Genomic DNA, 22,021 nt, shown 5'->3' with positions numbered 1-22,021 from the left:
CGACTGAGCCGCCCGGGCGCCCCTCCCCCAGCTTTATTGAGGCAGAGTTGACAAAATTATATGTAAATGTACAACATGATTTTTAAAAGACTTTATTTTTTTAGAGTTTTAGGTTCACAGCCAAGTTAGGAGGAAGGTAGATTGCCCCTAGAGCCCCGCGTCCCAGCCCCACCCCCCCAGGGTCGACGCGTTACAACTGAGGTAAACTGAGGCATCATCGCCCAGCGTCGAATTTGCGTAGGACTCACTCGTGGTCTCGCACGTTCTGGGGGTCTGCACAAATGGTAACGAAGCGCACCCAGCACTGCGGTATCACGAAGAGCACTCTCGCGGCCCCAAAAATCCCGTGGGCCCCACCCACCCATCCCTCCCTCCGCCCCCACCCCAACCCCTGGCCACCCCTGACCTTTTAACTGTGTCCACAGGTTTGCCTTTTCCAGAATGTCCTAGAGTTGTGATCATTCAGCACATAGCCTTTTCAGATTCGATTTTCACTCAGTAACGTGTATTTACGGTCCCTCCGAGTCTTTTCGTGACTTGATAATTGGTTACGGTTTAGCGAATACGGATGTTCAGGGCGTTTGTCCAGTCACCCGGTTGCTTCCAGGGCTTGGCCATTACACACAGATCTACAAACATCTGGGTGCAGGTTCTGGGTGGACGTAAGTTTTCAACCCCTTTGGGTGAGTACCAAGGGCGTGACTGCCGGGTGGCGTGGTGAGAGTAGGTTTCGTTTTCTAAGAACCCGCCAAACTGTCTTCCCAAGTGGCCTCGTGACCCTGCATCCCCGGCAGCGAGCAGTGAGCACTCTCGAGGCCTCTCGTCCTCACCAGCATCTGGTGCCGTCACAGTTCGGGTTTGGGCTGCTCTGGTATGTGTGCAGCGGCGTGATGGCTGTAAACCGCTTGTCCCTGATGGTTTGTGCCGTGGACCGGCTCTTCAGGTGCTTACCTGCCACCTGTGTATCTTCTTCGGTGAGGTCTCTGTCAAGGCCACCGATCCGTTTTCTGGGCGGGTTGGTTTGCTAATTCTGGAGTTTTGAGTCCTTTGTGTGTTCTGGAGAAGTCCTTTCTCAGAGGTGCCTCTTGCAGATACCCTCCCCAAGTCTGTGGCTTGTCTTATTCTCTCGACAGTGTCCTTCAAGAACAGAAGTTTTTCATTTTAACAAGTACAGAGTATTAGTTTGTTCATGACTTGTGTCTTTGGTGTTGGATCTAAGAAGGCACCGCCACACCCAAGGGCACCTTGCTTTTCTGCTATGATATCTTCTAGAAGTTTTATGGTTTTGTGTTTTACATTTAGATCTAGTATCCATTCTAATTTAAAAAAAAAATTTTTTTAATGTTTATTTTTAAGACAGAGCACGAGCGGGAGAGGGGAAGAGAGAGAGGGAGACACAGAATCCGAAGCAGGCTCCAGGCTCCGAGCTGTCAGCACAGAGCCCGACGCGGGGCTCAAACCCACAAACTGTGAGATCATGCCCCGAGCCAAAGTTGGACCCTTCACTGACTGAGCCACCCAGGTGCCCCAATTCTGAGTTAATTTTTGTGAAGAGTGTCAGGTCTGGGTCTAGATTCATTCTTTTGTGGATGCGGTTTTCTAGCAACATTTGTTGAAAAGACTACCTTCGCTCCATTGAGTTGTCTTTGCCCTTTCGTCAAAGACAAGGTGACTATACTTATGTGGGTCTACTTTTGGCCAATGTGCTGATTTATACACACTGTAAAATGATTATTACCATCAAGTTAATTCACACATCCATCACCTCCCAGGTAAACTTTTATTTGTACGTGTGCATGAACAATGCTTAAGATCTACTCTTAGCAGAGGTGCCTGGGTGGCTCAAGTCAGTTAAACTTCTGACTTTGGCTCAGGTCATGATCTCACGGTTCATGAGTTCGAGCCCCACATCAGGCTCCGTGCTGGTAAGTGCAGAGCCTGTATGGGATGGTCTCTTTCTCCCTCTCTCTCTGCCCCTCCCCAATCATGCGTTTTTCTCTCTCAAAATTAAAAAAAGGATTTACTCTTAGCAAACTTCAAGTATACCGTACAATATTATCAACTATACTCACATGTCATACCTGTTTCTTCTTCTGAAGTACCTTTAAAAAGGCTTGAATAAAGGTGTAGTATTTACTTTCTTTAGATGGGAAACCATCTAGATTTATAAAAAGATTTCCAACCTCTCCAGAAACCTCAAATGTCAGTTAGAGCAAGGAGTCTGGTAAAGGGCCTTGGCAAAGATGAAAAAGTATCTACAGAAAAGGTATGGGGAGACTTAATATTAGTGCGGGTACAGACTTACGGATACTTTTTATGAAAAATGCAAAGGCTTCTGAAAAGCAGTATGGATACACACACACACACACACACACACACACACACACACACACACACGTACATTTGACCCAGAGTGGCCTCCTCTCTCTGGGGATCACAGAACAAGTAGGGTGCCTTCCCAACCTCTCGGTCAACCCATACAGTAGACGAGATTACGACGGCCCCGTCAAGACAATTTTCCAGAGGAACTGTTCCCCTGCCCTCATTGCAGACAAGGATAAAGAGTCATTCACTGCAAGGCCCTGGGTGAGGCCCAGCAAATTCACTGTGACAAACAGGGAGCCCCACACAGATGCCCTTCTGAGGGTGGGTCACCAACACAGCCCTAGGGAAAGGCATGGGTCATGCTGAATGGTGACAATGTGGTGGCCAAGGAGTTATAATCGAATGACCCAAGAATCGTTTTCAGAGCCTTTATCAAAAAACCATAAAGGATGTGCTTCTTGGGGGTAATACGGGAGGAAGAGCCATATAACCTTGAAAATTCTGTTTTAGTTTCAATTTCTCTTTTTACACTTCATTCTCTTAACACCCAACAATCTCAAGGCGGGACTTGCGCATCACACTTTAACAAACACACAGAAACAAAAGGAACCGCTCTCACTGCGGGATGTGACAAACATGGGGAGACCAGGGAGCCCTCTGCTCCGAGGGGGAGGGCAGGCCTGCAGGGTCGGGAAGTTTCTGCGGGAGAATTCCCTTCCTAACAAGTGAAACTCCTTGAGCAGTCTTCTGTCCTTACAGAGGCCTACCACCTTCTGTAACTTTTTTCCAGGTCAAGTGAGCTTCTTGGGGAAAGAAAAGAACGATTCAACAATAATGAGGGAGTGATTGGAGACGAATTAGCACATGTAAAACCTTAAGAAAGCCCCCAAGGGGCACCTGGCTGGCTCTGCATTTCCGCCCGGGCCAATGGCTCACAGCTCGTTAGCGTTGGGCTCTGTGCTGACGGCAGGGAGCCTGTTTGGGCTTCCCCATCTCCCTCTTTCTCTGCCCCACCCCCACTCGCCATGTATCTCTCTCTCTCAAAGTAATAAAACATTTAAAAAGAAGAAAGAAGGGGCTCCTGGTGGCTCAGTCGGTTGAGGGTCTGACTTCGGCTCAGGTCGTGATCTCATGGCTCTTGAGTTCAAGCCCCACGTCGGGCTCTGTGCTGACAGCTCAGAACCTGGAGCCTGTTCCAGATTCTGTGTCTCCCTCTCCCTCTGACCGTCCCCTGTTCATGCTCTTTCTCTGTCTCAACAATAAATAAACGTCAAAAAAAGGAAAAAAGAAAAAGAAAAAAGGAAAGCACCAAGAATTTGTTTTTAATTAAAAACTGAAGATCATTTACAGTTCTAGAACACACCACCGCCGAGACCGGTCGCTACACTCCATCCCACGTGCTCAGGGCCTGGCTGGCGGTGCCGTCACCCGCACCAGCAGACGCCATGCTAGGTTCCGGCTGACACGGAGGCTGCGTCGGGCCTCGAGCCGCTCCACCCAGAGATGGTGGGAAGCAGGCCGCGGAGACAGGCGCACCAGACACGGCAGAGGGGGTCCCCAGGAGCGTCCTGAAGTGCCGAGGGCACGGGCGGCCCTCTCAGCAGCACGACGCCCTCGGGACCGAGCCCGGAGCCGCTGGACGGTGAGCCGGTCATGCGGGGACTGCAGTGAGGTCATACGTGTTAGGAGCGCACGTGCCTACAGAAGGCTCGGAGGGAGAAGGGAGCTGTGCGCTGACCCGACTCGTGCCTCGAAGGCCTCTGCTGACACAATGCAGTGGGGACAGGTCCCGGGCGCCGCCAACGTTGGTCCGGCTCACAGCCAGCGGGTCCTCAGGCCCAGTCCTCCAGGCCTGACCACGGGCGCTTCCGTCTGCCTCAAGACAGGGTTTTCTCGTGTTGCTCGGGCATTTAAAGCAAAAATTGGGGGCGCCTGGGCGGCCCAGTCGGCTAAGGCCAGGAGCTCCCGGTCTGGTTCACGAGCTCGAGCCCCACGCACAAAGCCCGTTGCAGATCTTCTGTCCCTTTCTCTGTCCCTTCCCGGCTCATGTTGTCTCTTTCAAAAATAAACAAAACATAAAATAAGAACAAAAAAAACGAAGGTCACCAGCAGAGGTCCAGACACCAGAGCAGGCCTTGCTGCTTATCACCCGCTGGCTTTGCAAACGCAGAACAAGCACTTGCTGGAAGACACAGATCTCACGGGTCTCTTCTCGAAGTTTTCGAAGAGTCTGTCTGAATACCTTTAAGCAGACCAATCAATTCACTAGGGCCTGTCACAGAGAAGGAAGTCCCAGCCAGTGTCGAGATTCCTAAATCTAAATAACTAGACATTCTTCTAGTTTTAAAAAAAATCACAGACCAAATATGGGAGTAATCATCTCCTCTCTCTACAGTCCTATTTCTCGATTTTTATTTTTGGTTTCCTAGGCTTCAGCAAAACAACGTGGTCGCTACCAACTTACATTCGGAGAACCCGTCACCGAACAGAGCAGGGCTGCCTCACCGACACCCACCGAGCGGAGAATCTCCGAAGAATCACGCGCCCTGGCTCACGTGGCGCAGTCGTGCTGTCCGCACGGTAAGCAGAGGAGAGGTAGCCACCGAGGGGTAGAGGACTGGGCCTCACGTTCCTTTCCTCCCCAGGAGAGGAGACTGGCCTTCAGCAGACCTCCGTGGCTGGGGACCCCGCTCAGGCGGCCGGACAGAACGCCGCCGGCCGGGGGCTCCACCGTTGACTTCTCACGATCCCAGCAGAGGCCACGTCCAAGATCAAGGTGTCAGTGATCTGCCTTCCGGGGAGGGCTCTCGTCCTGGCTTTGCTGTGTCCTCAAAAGTGAGCTCGTTAACCTGAATTACTTCCGCACAGGCCCCATCTGTATATACCAGCCGCACTGGGGGTCAGGGCTTCAACATATGAACTTGGGGGACACAGTCCATCGCAGCTATGACTCAGGTAAGGTGGCCTCTGGGTTTTAAAATTAGGTTAAAGCAGGATTTGTACGTCAAGGAGACACTCTGCGAGGTGCTGGATGCTTAGTTCGGACACCTGCTGTGGCGGAGCGGCGAGAGTCCGACTGACCCGTCACAGAGAACGGGCTGTTCCCGAGCAGCTCTCCCGTCCCGTTCCGGAACTACCAGGATGTGAGCATTAAGAGACATCTGGAAATGGAGACCAAGGTCTTTCTAAGACACGTGACCTAAGGCCCCAGGCTCGCCCGTCGGGACAGATCCCACTGGGACCAACGTGTGGCTTCACGGCGCCGGTTCACCACCACGCAGGCTGCCCACCCGGGACCGGCTCTCCGGATTTGTTTCGTTTCGCCCACATCCCATGAGCCTGTCCTGAAAGAAGGCAGAGATCCTCTCGGTTTTCTCGACCCCCAGCAATGGAGCCGCCTCGTCGCTCTGGCGTAGAAGACACGGGGTCGCTCCAACAGCCTCCGTCTGCAAAGCATCAGGAGCACATTTTGAGAGCAGCAGCAGCTTTTGAAGAGCTGGTATCTTCCACGACACAGCGCCCCGCCTGGTCCACGCGGCGGTCCCTCACGGCACGGCGCTCCGCCTGGTCTACGCGGCAGCCCTCAAAGGTCTCCGGGAGCTGACAAAGCGGACAGAACCACGACTCTCTGGAGCTGTAATGAGGCAGCTGCACGTTAGGCAACCCCAAGAAGGAATGTGCTTCCTGAAGGCGTCCTGTTCCCCTTCTCACTGAAAGCGGCCGGGCCTCCTCCTACCTGGAGCTCCACGCACTTTTGGTTCCGCACGGACGGTACGTGCACTTGTGCAAACTGCCCAGCAGCCTGGAAGGTCTGGGAGGCACGATCTCTCGCCTCTGTACTTCCAATCCTGGGCCCATGAAGAGGCGCCGCCCCATTAAAGCAAAATCAGACGTTCGGGGGCGGAGCAGGGCAGTGGCGGCAGCGAGGGCGCTGTGGGATCTTCCCGAGTCTTCACCCGAAACAGAACCGCGGACCTAACAGAACGAGGTGACCAGAAGCACCGGCGGGGACGCGGAGCGAACCGGAACTCTCCTGCCCTGCTGGTGGGAAAGTCGAATGGCCAGAGGGGTCAGCTGGCGTTCCTTGAAGTCGAGCACCCACTGCCCTGTGGCCCAGCTGTTCCACTTAGAGAAATCAGAGGACGTGCTCGCAGAAGGACTGGCCCGTCGGTGCTAAGGCAGCTCTCTCCACAACAGCCCAAACGGAGGGGACAGCCTCGAACGGGAGGATGGGCGCACAGACTGGGACATGCCTACAAGGGGCACCACCTAGCAGTGAAGGGAAGCCAACGACTGATACCCACGTGGGCGGGGGGGGGGGGGTGGGCAAAATAATCACACCGACGAAAAGAAACTCTGGCCACAGACAGTTTATGTTGCATGACTCTATTTACACAAAATCCCAAAGAACACAAATTAGTCTACAGCGACGGAAAGCAAACGGAAGGTCTCCAGGGGATGGGGTCAAAGAGGGAAGGATCTCAGAGGGGCGGGGGAGGGGGGGATGACAGGCAGTCCTGGTGAGAGGTTCCCAGGTGAGTCCACAGCCCACTTTACCTTCACACCATTTGCTGCCTTTCGATCACACCGCCACAAAGCCGCTAAAAAGCACAGCGGTGTGGGGACTCCACAAAGCCAACGTGCGGCAGTGAAGGGCACGGCCCGCCCAGCACAGCCTGTACACCCACGGGGAGAAGCACAGCGGGGCCACTGGGTCCTGACGGGCCCCTGAAAGGACAACCCCAAAGGAAACGGCGGGTGTCCACTGCAAAGCATGGTGGGCCGGCTTGAGGCCGGTGGCTGGAGCAGGGCGGCTGTCCTCCCCCGGTGGTGACAGGTGCAAGGGACCCACTTCAAGAAGGTCGGAGGGCTGGAGCCGTGGAGCCCGAGATCCACCACGGCCGAGCCGGCAGGGACCCGTGTTGTGGGGACACAGCCAGCAGCACAGCACAGGGACAACAGACAGGAAGGAGAGGGACCCAATGCAAGCGGGGCAGGGCCAGAGCCGGGAGAGTGCTGGGAGCCAGCCGCCACATTTTTAGCATTATTCAAGATTCAACAGGGCAGAGAGCTCTGTGGAGTGAGAAAAACGACCTGAACTAAATGTTTAGGAAAATGAGCGACAGGAAAGTGTCGATCCCACGCAGAGCTATTCTCAGAAAAAAGAAAAGGAAAATAAAAGCCTGCTGACAGCGAGAGCACTCCAGACAGACACCACACAGGTCCAAATGTGCGGCTTCAAAGCCTCAAACAACGAGATCCAAGATGGGAGGGCGGCAAATTAGTGCTAGAAAACACCAGAAATAAGGTGACAGAGCTCAAGAAAACTAGAAAGACAAGTACTTTCAGAAATGAGAATCGAGAGCAAATGAAGACAGTAACTAATGCCTTCAGAGATAGGACGTCACCAGGAGGACAACTTTTAATTAAAAAAACAAAGGAAACTTAAAACATAAATGAGATTCAAGAAAAAGAGGAAAAGACCAAGGATGGCTAAACCAGATGTTCCCATACACAGAACAAGGTCCCCCACCCCCAAAGAAAACCAAGAAAAACAGAACTCTAAGCCACAATTCAAGGCAAGCTTCCTGAAGTAGCAGATTTGGAAATATACGCGCCAAGAGCTCACCATATTCCTGCAAATTCTGACCGCGGGCAACCAACGCGGGACACAGGGACACAGTCTGACACAGTAAGGACTGGAGAGACATGAACAAGAAACCCACGCCTTGGACATCTAGGCAAAGAGCACATGACTTATAAGAAGGAACGTAAGACTCGTTAGACTTTTCATGCTGGAAGAAAACAAAATCGGTAGTTTAGATACTCAAGGAAAGAAGATGTGAGCCAAGGATTTCTATCCTACTGCTTTCAAGCATAAAGCAAACAAACAAAGTTCAACGTGGGGAGCTCAGGGAATTTGGTTTCCAAGAGGACACTGACCGAACACTGGTTGTGTGGCCATGAAATGCACAGGAGGAAAACCAGAGGAGGGCAAGAGGGGGAGATCTTACCAAGTAATGGCCGGCAACGTACACCCAGCACTGTTTTCACTATAATACACGTTAGTGTTCGTATCCACACACTGCATGTTCAAGTGGAAAAAAGCAAGCTGGTAATTAAGGAATATCTATCCCAGGATCCTCAGTGTAGAAGGAGACACAGACATAATATAGAAGAGTTAAGTACTCTGAAATCCTGAGTTTCTATTGAGAATATCAACACGAACTCAAATATTTTATCTTTAAAATATGTGTACGTGCATGTTTTAGAATTCTGTTCCCTGAAAAGGCCTAGAGGCAAAGACCAACCCCACAGCAATGAGCACCTGAAATACCTTTTTTGCCAGGGGCAACCAGCTGTCTCAGTCAGCAAAGCAGGCAGCTCGTGATCTTGGGGTCATGAGTTCAAGCCCCATGTTGGGTGTGGACATTCCTTACCTTGAAAGAAAGGAAGGGAGGGAGGGAGAGAGGGAGAAAGAAAGGAGGGAGGGAAAGAGAGAGAAAGAGAAAAAAGAAAGAGAGGAAGGGAGGGAAAGGAGAGAAAGAAAGGGAGGGAGGGAGAGAGAAAGAGAGAGAGAGAGAAAGAGAGGAAGGGAGGGAAAGAAAGAGAGGGGAGGGGAGGGGAGGGGAGATTCTTAGAGGAACAGCCAATTCCAGATCTGGAGGAGGAAATGTACAGATGGGTCTTGAGTCCCCACACAGCAGACAGCATTGGAGCAGATGACTGGGGGCACATACATGGGTGGTCTGTGTGTGAGCGTGCCAGGGCACGTGGACTGTGCACGAGTGTGCCTGTGGTCTATACGTGTAAACGGGTGTGGTCAGTGCATATGTGTGTACACATGAATATCCAAAGAAATCAAGAGCCAACCGGAAGAACCTCCCTCCTACAGGCCAAAGAAGCTACCATGTGGGTTCAATAAAGATAAAAACCACAATGACCTGAAACCTATCAAGAAGGAATAAGTACACAAGCTCACGACACACGTTATGAAAATATATAAATAAAAAACCTTGATCAGTCGCCCTCTAAAGACGACAGACCAATCATCTTTGCATGTCTGCTGACTTCCCTAAATGAACGCCACCACGGCATAACCAGATAGGCGACAGGAAGCATCTTCTGAAACCACTCCAGCCGATAACTATGGGCAACATCCCAGAGTGTCACCACTTTGGAGCCCGAACGACGAGTGGATCCGGACACTGAGCACCGGCAGCTGCCAACATCAAGAGGGCGACCGCAGCCTGCAGCTGCAAGTGACCCACGCGACCATCTACCGTTTGCTGAACGTGTGGAACCCGATCCTGATCAAGCCTCTGGGTCCCGCTGCCAACTTGCAGGAAATTCAGAAGACAAAAGAAAATGCCAGACCGTGCCGGTAGAGTGTATATGGAGAAATCTAGACCGTGGGAAACGACAGGACAAGTGGCCCAGGTTCCTCAACGGGTAAACCTTGTGAGGATCCCAATAAATGGCAGGGGAACCTGTAAATTAAAGAAACTTAAGAAATCTCAAGTTAAAAAAAAAAAGTACACAAGGCCGAATTACCATAAAGAAACACAAGCAAGTCATTTCTATAAAAGTCAGGATTAATTTGGGAGGGAGGGAGGGGCTGTGATTGGAGAACGTGGAGAGCCTTTCTGGGGTGTCCAGCAAAGTTCTAGTTCTCGCCTGGGAATTAACCTTACAGTAATAATTCAAGAAGCTATACATTTGTGTCATTTTCTGTATGTTTTTATGATAAAACAAAGTAGTAAACAAATAAAGGTAAAAGTAAACAATTATATCAAACTTTAACTTGCACAGTGCTTTTAAGAAAAACAGCCAAAGTGGGGCGCCTGGGTGGCTCAGTCGGTTAAGCATCCAACTTTGGCTCAGGTCATGATCTCACGGCTTGTGGGTTCGAGCCCCGCGTCGGGCTCTGTGCTGACAGCTCAGAGCCTGGAGCCTCCTTCGGATTCTGTGTCTCCCTCTCTCTGCCCCTTCCCCAGCTAACAGTCTGTCTCTCAAAAATAAACGTTAAAAAAATTAAAACAAAACAAAAAACAGCCAAAGAAATTTTAAAAGGTTTATTTATGCATTTTGCTGTGTAAGTAACTGCTCCCATCAGTGGTCAAGCAGCCAGGACTACGGATGTGCAGGCCTGCCTTGCGCACAGGTGCCCGGGCAGGTAAGACCCAGTCCGCTCTCTCTGCACCGAGGTGTGGGCCCAGCCCTGACTTGCTCTACTCCACAGAGAGGTACAAGTCAACCAGAATATTCTGAGACTGAATCCTGCCAACTGTAAGGTAAATAAACACTTTTAGAATACTTCCAGACTTCCCGTCTGCATTTTAAAACCACTGCTGTATTCATGCCTTATTAAATCCAGTCCTAAAATTTCTGTCCAGATGGTCATAAAACTAATGAGAACAGTGTCCAACCCAATAAAGCATAATGCTGAAATCTCAAATAATGCTCAAATCTGTTCAATGTATTATACATGTAACCACAGGGAATCACAGAATGACCTTCTGATGTACCTTCTGATTTATTTTTCACACCAGTAAGGAAGGGTAAGAAAAGAGTCACTCACGGAAGCTTTTCCAAGAATTAAAATTACTTCGTTCAGTCTTCAGATTGCTTAGCTCCTTCTCTTGCTAATCTGTCAGCTTCTTCATTGCCTATAAATCCCGAATGACCAGGAACATGCATCTGTTAAATAAATTTTGTTTATCTTCACTGGTTTTTTACATAAGCAATACACGAGTACACCCTTACTGTAAAAAACGCAACTGTTCCCACTGGCCAGAGTGGGACAGGACTCACCCCCCCCACCCCGACACAGTTCGACAGCACAGCCTGCCTGCCCAGGGCACCTGTGCAATGCAAGCATTTGTAACAATCCCATTCTCATTCTCCACAAACTTGATTTTCCTGTTTGTATTGCTTTCTTTCCCCACTGAATGATGGAACTGGGAGGGCTTTCCCGGCAAAACACATGTATGTACAGACACACAAATATGTATCCAACGCACGTACTTTATTGTCTTTAAATGCTGTCCGAAAGAAGGGATGTACGTATATAACCACTGTTCATATCTAAATGGCTGAAAGGCAAATTTAAACCCCAGTTCACCAAACTGCTCCCAGTGGTCCTGGGGAGGGACGACAGGGTAGGGTTCAGACAATGCTTGTCATTCAACGTGCTCTGTATTGCTTGAACAGATAGTTTTAATAAAAACTATTTATTATAATGTTTATTTTTTTATTTTTATTTTTTATTTTTGAGAGACAGAGAGAGACAGCATGAGTGGGAGAGGGGCAGAGAGGGAGAGAGACCCAGAATATGAAGCAGGCTCTGGGCTCTGAGCTGTCAGCACAGAGCCCGACGCGGGGCTCGTGGGGCTCAAACTCACACTCTGTGAGATGGCGACCTGAGCCGAAGTCGGACGCTCAACCAACCAACTGAGCCACCCAGGTGCCCCTAAAAACTATTTATTATAAGAAAAACATTTCCAGGGGCGCCTGGGTGGCTCAGACGGTTAAGCGTCTGACTTCAGCTCAGGTCATGAAATCGCAGCTTGTGAGTTCGAGCCCAGCGCCAGGCTCTGTGCTGACAGCTCAGAGCCTGGAGCCTGCTTCAGATTCTGTGTCTCCCCCCCTATCTGCCCCGTCCCTGCTTATGCTCTGTGTCTCTCTGTCTCTCGATAGTAAGTAAATATTAAAAAAAAAAAAAATTAAAAGAAAAAGAAAAACATTTCCATGTTGGAAAAGAAGTCATGTTACTAAAGTTTTATCACGCTTTACTTTTTAAAAATTCCTCATAAATTAGTTTTATCTTGACATTACGGCTGATTCCCAAGAAGCCAACAGTGACTGTCACAAGTCACTTTAACAGTGGGAGGGGAGGAGAGGGAGCCCAGGCCAGGCACTAGTAAGCACCGCAAAGACAACAGAAAGAATACGGAACATCCGTCTGTAACGCTGCCTGAAGAGTGTGGTCTACACACGATCATACCAAGAATGAGCAGTGTTACTTTTGTGATGATCGAGAGTCAAATGTGTTGTCGAATACGCGCTATGATGTTAATTTCGTGCACTGTTATTTTACCTCTCAAGTCGTTAAATCACTTACAGAAACCACTGATCTCTCAGTTAACTTAGAACATTTGGTCCTGATGACCAGGTGACAGCACCGGCTCGGAGCACACTCACCCACTGGATGTCCATGCCGTGGGTCAGCTGCTCCAGCACCACAAAGTCCTCCTTGTTGATCACGTCTTTCCCCGTGCTCGTTTTCCACCCGTTCTTCTTCCAACCTTGAACCCAGTTAGTGATCCCTGTAAGAAGTACACGCTCTCAAGTAAGCTCCGCGAGCTCCAATGTCCCGGTCTCTGCTCCTCCCCCAGATTTCCCTCCTTCACCCGCCCACTCTTCCGCCTGTAACGGTTAAACTAGTGTAGGGCTAACGTGTAGCTTGAGAAATAACAGCTTTGTTCTGACACTGAAGGTTAAGAGATAACAGCCTTGCTTTACTCTTGTAAATTATGCTTCAAACTCTTGTAAATTAGGCTTCACCAATTAAGGAAACAAAAGTTCAAAGAAAAGAGCATCAGAGGCAGGGTCAGGAGGATCCACTGGTTGCGACTTAACGGCTGAAAGTCTAAAATAATCACCTCATCTGGGGTGTTTCTAACTCATCTGGGAACTGTTTCTCTGTTCTGTTCCCAGGTGATGATAAAACGATGTGATCGGCTATAAAAACTCTGTACCCCGGCTGTTCGAGGCCACACGCTGATCAAGAGTGTTGGTCCCGATGGGTCGGCCTTGCCTCTCATTGCAATACACTTTGTTGTGACTGTCACTGGTACCCTCAGCATTGTTTCAGGAGTCGTGTGGATGCAAGACGCGCAGCGTGTGCAACTGCCACTTGCCCACACGGGCTGTCCTCTGGCCCGGGGCACAGGCCTGGCACGCTCCCCGGCTCAGCCCTGCGCTCAGACTTGTGCTGACCCACAGCTCCCAGCCTAAGAGGCCGCCTTCTCCGCCTCCCCAGCCCCCCACCCCGCGTCCTGAACACGGAATTTCCCGAAGGAGCTGTCAGCACGGCCCCCTGAAAGGTACTTATGCTGTTTACACCCGAAGGACCACGAGAGCAGGGGCACACCGACCCCACTGCCCTGTGCTCGGTGCCTGACAAACACCTTGACTGTGGGGCACACAGCGGAGCAGCAGAACTGGGCTCCGGAACCTCCCCTTTTTCTTGACCTCTGACAAACCAAACGTGGTCCCCACCTCCGTTTGCGTTCTGCCCGATGCAATCCCTCCTACTGGAGAAGGGAATACCATTTCCCTTTGTGCTTACTAGGACAACACCAGAAGCAGCGAAAGGTAAAAGCTTACCATTTATAGTAAACATACTGTCCGTATACAGAACGAGCTTCTTGATGTTCTGAGCCTTCGCCTGCTCGATGGCTTTGCAGGCTGCCTTGAAGAAACCAGTCAGTCAGCACACCACAGAAACTGTGCAACGCTCAACTTCACTAACGCTCAAAATCACTCCGCCACTTTAACAGTCTTTCTCTTTCTGTGCTAAGTGTAAGGGGTATACTCTTTCTACGAAATAATGCTACACATACAGCTATTTGCACGTTTTTGTGAAAGCACTTCTAGGATTTTTCTGGGAAATCCCTACCCATTGCAGTTGTTACTAACCACAAACTGAGTTTCTTCTGGACTCTGAGTATCTTACACACACAGCGTGTATGCAGCTCACCGCCATGATGGACTTAACACTTGGTGGGAAACGTGACGACTTACATGAATTTCTGCTCTTTGGTTCGTCTGCCGCCCGGGAAGCCTAATGCCTAAGTTCCTGGTTTCAAAACGATACAAAGGAAGATGAAGTTAATTCTCAAAGTGATTCCATAAGCCTCTCGATGGAGGATAGGCTTGTATATATTTTTTTTGACATATCAAAGCATCATACAAAACACGCCGACAGTACTAACATTTTATGGAAAAGCATCGTGGGATGGTCTAGTAAAGAATCCTGGGCCAGAAGTCAAAAGCAAAGTTTTATTTCTGGCCCTAAAATACATTAGTGCATGGTCTCAGATGAACACTAAGCCCAGACACTCAGTGCAACCCAAGTTCGCCACCTCTTGACAGGGTTCAAAGCTAAAGTGGGACACTAAGGGGAAAGAACTCAGTAGACCACAGATCAAGAGAAATGTCAAGCCTTATGATCACCGAACAGTTTATCTTACATTATGCCTAACACTGCTGCGGGTACCTGTGAATGACCACACCTGGCATCATCCCGACTCTGCACCTTGTGGAAAACGGGAGGTCACCTCTGAGCCCCCAGGTCTTCGGAAGAGTCATGGGGACGCGCGGGGTTCCAAGTCTGGCGACCTGCCCCTGGGACATCCTTGCCAAAACCACCCCACGGGAGACCTGTGACTCGCCTAGCGGGGGCAGGGAGGTCATTTGGGTATAAGAGGTTGTCAGCGAGACACAGAGACGCATCAGGACTCAGAGCCAAGAAAGGAAGGCTGAGGCCTCTGTCCTGAGCAACAAAGCTGTGTCAGCACCAGCTGAAGCTCGTCATTCCGTCACCTCCGCCAAAGCCGCGCGCCAGGTGGTCACACCCCGGGTCGTTCCCTCACAAGTGTTGGGCCAAGATTCACTCAGATTTGAAGGCTTGTTTACTCACAAAGGATGGCCCGGTCCCCAGTAAACACCAATTCCCGCACGTGCCCTCCTGCACCCGTTACTGGAGCAGCAGCCGTCAGTGTAGACAACGACAAAGTCTCCTGGAAGAGGGAATTCAGTGAGTGCCACTGGATCAAGAGCACCAAAACTGAGGATCTATTTCACAAACTCACTGAGCTAGCGTCCACAGGCTGAACCGCGAGGGTACTGTTCGACGCGGTCAGTACGTTCTGTCCAGGAAAACACGATCAGTTCCTGACCTGGCCGCCAGAAGGTCTAGTCCTCTGATAAACGTTGGTCTAATTTTTTTTCTTAGTATATTTGCCTCAAGGAAACTATGGTCTTTGTTCTTTCCATCAGGACAGAGGGTCTGATCAACCTACCAGTGCTGTAAGGAAGACGGCAGAAAAGGACTGACATGAGGCCACTCTAGGGCCCCAGATGTGACCAGAACATGCTCAGCAGGGCGGTAGGAGGGGTTGAGTTGGCAGGTCTTAAAAAGCAGGGCCATGGGAGCAAACAGAGGCCTGGCTCTATAAGCTGTTTGTCAAAAGGACTGCAGGCCGAACAAGGCACAGAGGGAGGGAAGAGGAGGGAAGGTGTTAAGTGATAGAACAGCACGCTCCCGACCAGAGCAGGGCCAGGAGTGTGGGGGAGCGTGGGTGCCGGGCGAGGATCCCGGGCTCAACTGAATTTGACGCTCTCAACATGACTACCTTCCTGGTCACCGAACTGTTTCAAATGAGAGTACCCATCAGGCACTGTGCCAGGTGCCACCGTACCTTAAGCCACCGTTAGTACCTTAGAAATGGCCATCCCTCAATCACTCCACAGATACACACTCTGACTACTGCTGGCAAACAACCCAATCAAGAACGTTTGGTCTTTTTACCTAACTGCAAACTTGATTTACACGCTTTTGTGTTTTTCAAGGTAGGCTCCATACCCAACGTGATACTTGAACTCACACCCCTAGGTCAACAACCGCATGCTCTACCGACTGAGCCAGCCAGCCGCTCTGATTTATACATTTGTGACACAGGTTAACAAAACATTTTCTACTGGTTTTCCTCGAATTAAATTGTGAGATGGCTTATTCTTGGAGAAAACTTGGAACCACAAATACAGTGATTTATACAAAAATGCTACTTATTCCTATTTTCTGTTCATACGTCTAAAAAACAAAAAGGTGCTTTGTATGCCATAAGTCACTAAATATAAACTGGTCCCTGGAGTTAGAGGTAGAGGACAAGGTGAGATCACTTATGTTTTGCAAAGGCTAAACGTCCACGGTGAAGATACTGATGCTGAAAGAGAGCTCTGTGCAGGCCCTTTCTTATGGGAAGAAGCTGAAGCCTTTGCACTTTCTCGTGTGACCTGAAAGCCTGTGTGCACAGAGAATACTGATATTTCAAAAGATTATAATGTTTTTCATTTGTAGGCCACATAACGCTTTTCTAATGAAAGTCCAAAGTCTTAATAATTCTGCAGTTTGATCAACTCTAAAAGAGTAACCTTAGATTTTTAGATAATCTTTTCAGATAAGAATGAAGGTGGTGGCGCCTGGGTGGCTCAGGCGGTTGGGCGCCCGACTTCGGCTCAGGTCGTGATCTCACAGTCTTTGAGTTCAAGCCCCGCGTCAGGCTCTGTGCTGACAGCTCAGAGCCTGGAGCCTGCTTCGGATTCTGTGTCCCTCTCTCGCTCTGCCCCTCCCCCACTCATGTTCTGTCTCTCTCTCTCTCTCTCTCTCTCCCTCTCTCCCTCTCTTTCAAGAATAAACATTAAAAAAAAAAACCCTTTTCTTAAAGAACAAAGATGGTAAACGTTAGCTCAAATTTCCCCCATTAAGTGGGAATAGTTTTTACACCTATTTTCAGGATTATTACATAAATATTTAAAAATCCAAGAAAAATATACCCATGTAAGAAAAAGTGTCTTTGCTAACTGAAGGCACCGATTCTGTGTTCTGTTTCACGTGCTTCGCACACGGTTCTGCATTTTCATCTCCGTCCAATGGCTCACGGACTCGCTTGTTTGTTTTCACTTGTGATTCTTGTACATGTTCATTTTTCTCTCCTGAAAGAGAGAGTCTACTCAAAAACCAGGAAAAAGGGAACACACATAAAATGCTTAAGAATCCAGAAATTCATTAAGTTCCGTATCACCACCGAATCAGACTTAAATACCCTCTGTACGTAGCCCTATAAAGAGGAACTGACTTCAGGCAGTCCACACCATCTCAGATTTTGATGGCCTGTGAAATGACTCTGATTTTTCCACGAAAAGCTTGGTAAGGGCGATTTGAAGGCAGGAGCAACATTTCTAGTGTAATAGCAATCTGGTTTTGACAGAGACAGTAGATACCAAAGGTTCTGCATCCCACGGGGATGGCAGGCAGTGTCAAAGTCTGAGGGACTCTCTCCCCAGACAAAGAAAACAAGGACTTAACTTTTGTATGTAAGGTCAGTGGCGTCCATGGTTCCACACCTTACCCCCTACTGTAGACACTCTGACTCCGTCAAGGCCTCCAAGAAAGGTAAGCGGGCATGGGTAACCCGACCTCACATAAACAGATAATGGGACACACTGAGAAAGGGAACAGAAACCAACAGCAGAAGGGACTGAATTCCTCCAGGGCAGTAGCTGCAGAATTTTCTTTCAGGGGAAGGTGAAGTCGGGATTAACCCCGAAGGGATTCTCATACTCTCTCACGTTATGTGGGAGCAGCTTCTCCTACATTATCATTTTACGGAGCGGGAATAGGGGCACAGAAGGAGCAGCTGATTCTATCTCCAAAACAACAACTAAGCCCAACACTACAGAGTTCACTTTAAGCTCTAAGCCCCTAAACCAGGGATGGAGAAATGGAGCTCAAATGTTGACTGAACACCTACCACATAGGTCCAAGCCAGGATGTCCTGCCTGGAGTAGCTTCTCCACCCACACCTGTCAGAAGACCGCTAAGGTTATCTAGGCAAAATCTGAGTGAAGTCACCATATAGAGTAACGTTTGGTATTTCCACTCTGCTACATTTGTGTAACCCTGTATTTACCTTAAAAATATACCTCTAGGTACTTTATACACGTAAACCCCAAAACACAAGTACAGGTCAAAGGGTAATCTTGCAGAATTTTAATACTGCTCTAAATATCGATTTTATTTATAGGAAAAGAGGGTTAAGTTGACATGAAAGTTTTTACTTTTTAAGGTTTTTTTTTTAAAGGTTTATTTATTTTGAGAGAGAAAGAGAGCACAAGAGGGGGAGAGAGAGGGGGAGAGGGAGGGGGAGAGGGAGGAGGAGGGGGAGGGGGAGAGGGGGAGACAGAGAGAATCCCGAGCAGGTTCCCCATTATCAGCACGGAGCCTGATGTGGGGCTTGAACACACAAACCATGAGATCATGACCTGAGCTGAAGTAAAGAGCCAGACACTCTGCTGACTGAGGCACCCAGGTGCCCCTGGCATGAAAGTTTTTAAAGGATAAGACTGAAGGAAAAAGAGGCCACGTCAGATAATTTTTTCCTTCACAAAACTGTGTTTTTTTGAGTAAGTTAACCCCAAATCATCTTACAGAAATCGCAGTAACTGGCAAATAGCTCAAAAATCCCAAAATAAAAATATAGGTCACACTAAGGGAAAAATTGGGAAAGAGGCTAACGCTTTTGCTTTGCTACAATTTTTGAACACCAAAAATGTTAAAATCTCAATTTACATACATCAGTCACTAACTAGGAAGTCTCTGTAAACTTCTAAGAAAGGTGACTCCTAGATATAAAGAAATACCTTTCCCTAGGACTTAGAGGATTTAATGAACAGAAACATATTGGAAAACTGAAGTCTGAATAAATTGCTAATTGGTTAAAACAAAAATGCAGTGAAAAGGAGGTGTTAAGAACACAACTAAGACATGGGGCGCCTGGGTGGCTCAGTCAGTTGAGCATCCGGCTTCAGCCCAGGTCATGATCTCGCGGTCCGTGAGTTCGAGCCCCGCGTCAGGCTCTGTGCTGACAGCTCAGAGCCTGGTACCCATTTCAGATTCTGTGTCTCCCTCTCTCTCTGACCCTCCCCTGTTCATGCTCTGTCTCTCTCTGCCTCAAAAATAAATAAACATAAAAAAAAATTAAAAAAAAAAAAAGAACACAACTAAGACAAGAGCCATACTTCTAAATTTGGAATAGGACACAGTCTGCATCTGGGCTGCCAGCGGGATTATAACAATGATCACAACACCTAACACTAGGGGCGCCTGGTGGCTCAGTCCGTTCAGCGTCCGACTCCTGGTTTCAGCTCAGGTCATGATCTCACAGTTCACGAGTTCAAGCCCTGCGTCAGCCTCTGCGCTGACAGTGTGGAGCCCATTTGGGATTCTCCCTCTCTCCGTCTCTGTCTCTGTCTCTCTCTCTCTCCCGCCACCTCTCAAAAATAAATAAATAAACTTAAAAAAAAAAAGTCCGTTGAGTAAAGCTAATGAAACACCACTTTTTCAAAGTCGGTTAAGGTATACAGTTTACCCCTGAACAACCTGGGGGGTTTTAACACCCTGCGCAGTCGAGAATCTGAGTATAACCATTGACTCCCCAAACACTTAACTACTATTGATAGCCTACTGTTAGCCGAAGTCTTACTGGTAATGTAAATAATCAATTCACACATATTTTGTATATGTCTTATATATTGTATTCTTAAAATAGAATAAGCTAGACAAGAGAAAATGTTATTAAGGAAAATATAACAAATAAACCTATGTAATAAATATAACCAAGTCCACACATAAGCTGACCCACGTGGTTCAAACACGTGTTGTTCAAGGGTTAAGTATATTCTTAAAATTTTGTGCTCTAAGGCAGTCACCCTTAGTCCTGCACACCTGGTGTTCCTTATACTGGGAATTACGCTTCAATTAACTGTACTTTCTGCACTAAAACTGGGGGAAATTCCGATCATGTGACTGTCCTACACAAAAAGGACACACCATACAGGTGCATGCACTGAGACAACCTACGCTCACCACTTTAAAACTGTAGCCCAGGGGCGCCTGGGTGGCGCAGTCGGTAAAGCGTCCGACTTCGGCCAGGTCACGATCTCGCGGTCCGTGAGTTCGAGCCCCACGTCGGGCTCTGGGCTGATGGCTCAGAGCCTGGAGCCTGTTTCCGATTTTGTGTCTCCCTCTCTCTCTGCCCCTCCCCCGTTCATGCTCTGTCTCTCTCTGTCCCAAAAATAAACGTTGAAAAAAAAACAAAAACTGTAGCCCATTCAATTCGATAACAGAACAAGCATTTTTTTAAAGAGAAAATTAAGTACAGTGAGGACACTGAATGGAGCAGGAGACTGGTGTCCTGGCCTGTTTCTAACTCAGGTACTAACAGAACTCCCTAAGGTAAACTGCTTTCCGCCTGTCTCCTTGTCTGTAAAATGGAAACAAACGATCCTATCTGCTCCGTTATGAAGGCAGCTACACAGATCAAGTGACGCTGGGCCGTGCAAGGCTTTGATGAAACGCCACCACGATGAGAGCGGCTGACTACCTTCTGGTCCATCCGGGCTTGCAGGCTTTCGGACAAAGGCCCAGGCCTCCTCCTCGGTGGCAAACTTCTTAAATCTGGCAGCAGGAAACCGGTCCACCTGGGCTCTACATTCGCTCCTGGAACAGAGTGCAATGTTACCTCCTTCCTCCCTTACTCATCCTCTTTCTAACGGATTCTGAGGTTAGGAATAGCGTGACAAAAGTCCGTCAGCTCCGTGGGGGCAAACCGTGTGTAGTTTTCTTTCCCGTCCAACACCTCACCCTGTAGTGCTGCGTCCCAGCCAGACGGCACACCAGTCAGGAACAGTTTCCTCAATCTCAAAACACATTAGAATTTTGGGGTGTTCGAAAAAGAAAACCCTGTTAACATTTCATTACAGCAAAAAGGTGAGCCTCTGAGCTGCTTCTACCTCGGTAGCACCGCTGCACAGGTAAACAACTGCGGGCACGCACACACACGGATAATAAACCTTGGTATCCCACGGCGGGGCGAGTCCTGGCCTGGAATCCGAACACCTGCATGCAAGTCCTACCGCATCACTTACTAGCCCTATGAGTTTCCTGACCACGGGAACGACACCTGAAAATAATAAACTCACCCACCTAAAGGGTTGTTACAGGGACCTAAGTATCAGTTTATAAGAACTGCTCTTTTTAAAGACACGGGGAAGATTCGATTAGGTACCTTCAGAGTTCCGCTACGTGTAACCACTTGGAAATTGTTTCGCTGAAACAAAAAGGAAGGAATAAGCGGAGAGCCCTAGTCACCTTACACTATACGTGGCATCTCTGACAATGCCAACAGACATGGAACGTAAGTCGGAGCCTCCGACCGGGACCTGCGAGCCGACGCCGGCGGAGACGGGCCCGGGGCTCCCACCGCGCGGCCGGCGGCGGGTCCCCGCGCGCTGCACCCCAGGCCGAGGGCCGCGAGCTCCGGGTGACAGCCCGACTCCCAGCCGCGAGGTTGCCGGGGGCGCGACTCGGGGCCGCCCACTCACCAGGTCAGGAAGACCCCGGCCTTGCGGCCCCTCTTCACGGCATAGAACATGCCGAGACCGCTGCAGCCGCGGGCGCTGCAGCGCACGGCGGCCAAAACGACTCTGCGCGCAACGGATAGTAACCGGGTCATCACTCACTGCCAGCCATCACCGAACTTGTTAGCTCCGCGCCTGGCGCCGTCGTCACACACACTCAGCTTCCGGCGGCGGCGCGGGGAGATGACGCGCGTCCCCGCAGAGCCGCAGACGAGGGGCGGGGCCTAGGGGCCTAGCAAGGGCTTTTCCGGATCAACTGTCTGGCGTCAGAAAGTCGGACGTGGGCGGTCCGGGAGGGGCGGGGCCTACGGAGGTGGATGGGGACTAGGGCGGTGTGGGCTGGGAGTACAACGTGAGGAGCCCAGCAGCGTCTGGGCGGTGTGGGCCGTGCCGACTGGGGGGCGGAGTCTAGGGCGGTACCGCGTGAGGG

The 22,021-nt window shown here is 49.6% G+C and overlaps 1 protein-coding gene across 2 annotated transcripts; it reads right to left on the bottom strand.

Moving 5' to 3' along the window:
• Positions 1-397: 397 nt before the first annotated feature.
• Positions 398-21,741, bottom strand: RNASEH1 (ribonuclease H1). Of its 2 annotated transcripts, none has more exons than XM_047068544.1 (9): positions 21,556-21,741; positions 20,556-20,671; positions 16,948-17,106; positions 15,032-15,131; positions 14,134-14,188; positions 13,717-13,801; positions 12,529-12,653; positions 10,907-11,025; positions 398-1,137 (listed from the first exon to the last, which is right to left on the bottom strand). In XM_047068544.1, exons 1-8 carry the CDS (start codon positions 21,684-21,686, stop codon positions 10,939-10,941), a joined length of 858 nt encoding a protein of 285 aa, XP_046924500.1. In that variant the 5' UTR covers positions 21,687-21,741; the 3' UTR covers positions 398-1,137; positions 10,907-10,938. The 2 variants fall into 2 exon arrangements, with proteins under 2 accessions (XP_046924500.1, XP_046924499.1); XM_047068543.1 differs by lacking the exon at positions 398-1,137 and adding an exon at positions 10,387-10,612 and having other exon boundaries at positions 21,556-21,740.
• Positions 21,742-22,021: the final 280 nt, after the last annotated feature.

The sequence above is a fragment of the Lynx rufus genome, unplaced genomic scaffold (genome assembly GCF_022079265.1).
Source record: "Lynx rufus isolate CCGP_SWC_20201006 ecotype Redwood Valley unplaced genomic scaffold, mLynRuf1.p SCAF_8, whole genome shotgun sequence".
NCBI lineage: Eukaryota > Metazoa > Chordata > Mammalia > Carnivora > Felidae > Lynx > Lynx rufus.
This window is presented reverse-complemented; position numbering and strand designations above follow the sequence as displayed.

Bases quoted from the DNA above. Each gene is read 5' to 3' on its own strand.
- RNASEH1 (XM_047068544.1), bottom strand. From the start codon at position 21,686: ATGACCCGGTTACTATCCGTTGCGCGCAGAGTCGTTTTGGCCGCCGTG. The intron at 17,107-20,555 runs GTAGTCAGCCGC...TCTCTCTTTCAG, and splicing joins AAGCCCGGATGGACCAGAAG to GAGAGAAAAATGAACATGTA. The intron at 11,026-12,528 runs GTGAGTGTGCTC...TTTATTTAACAG, and splicing joins ACGGCATGGACATCCAGTGG to ATGCATGTTCCTGGTCATTC.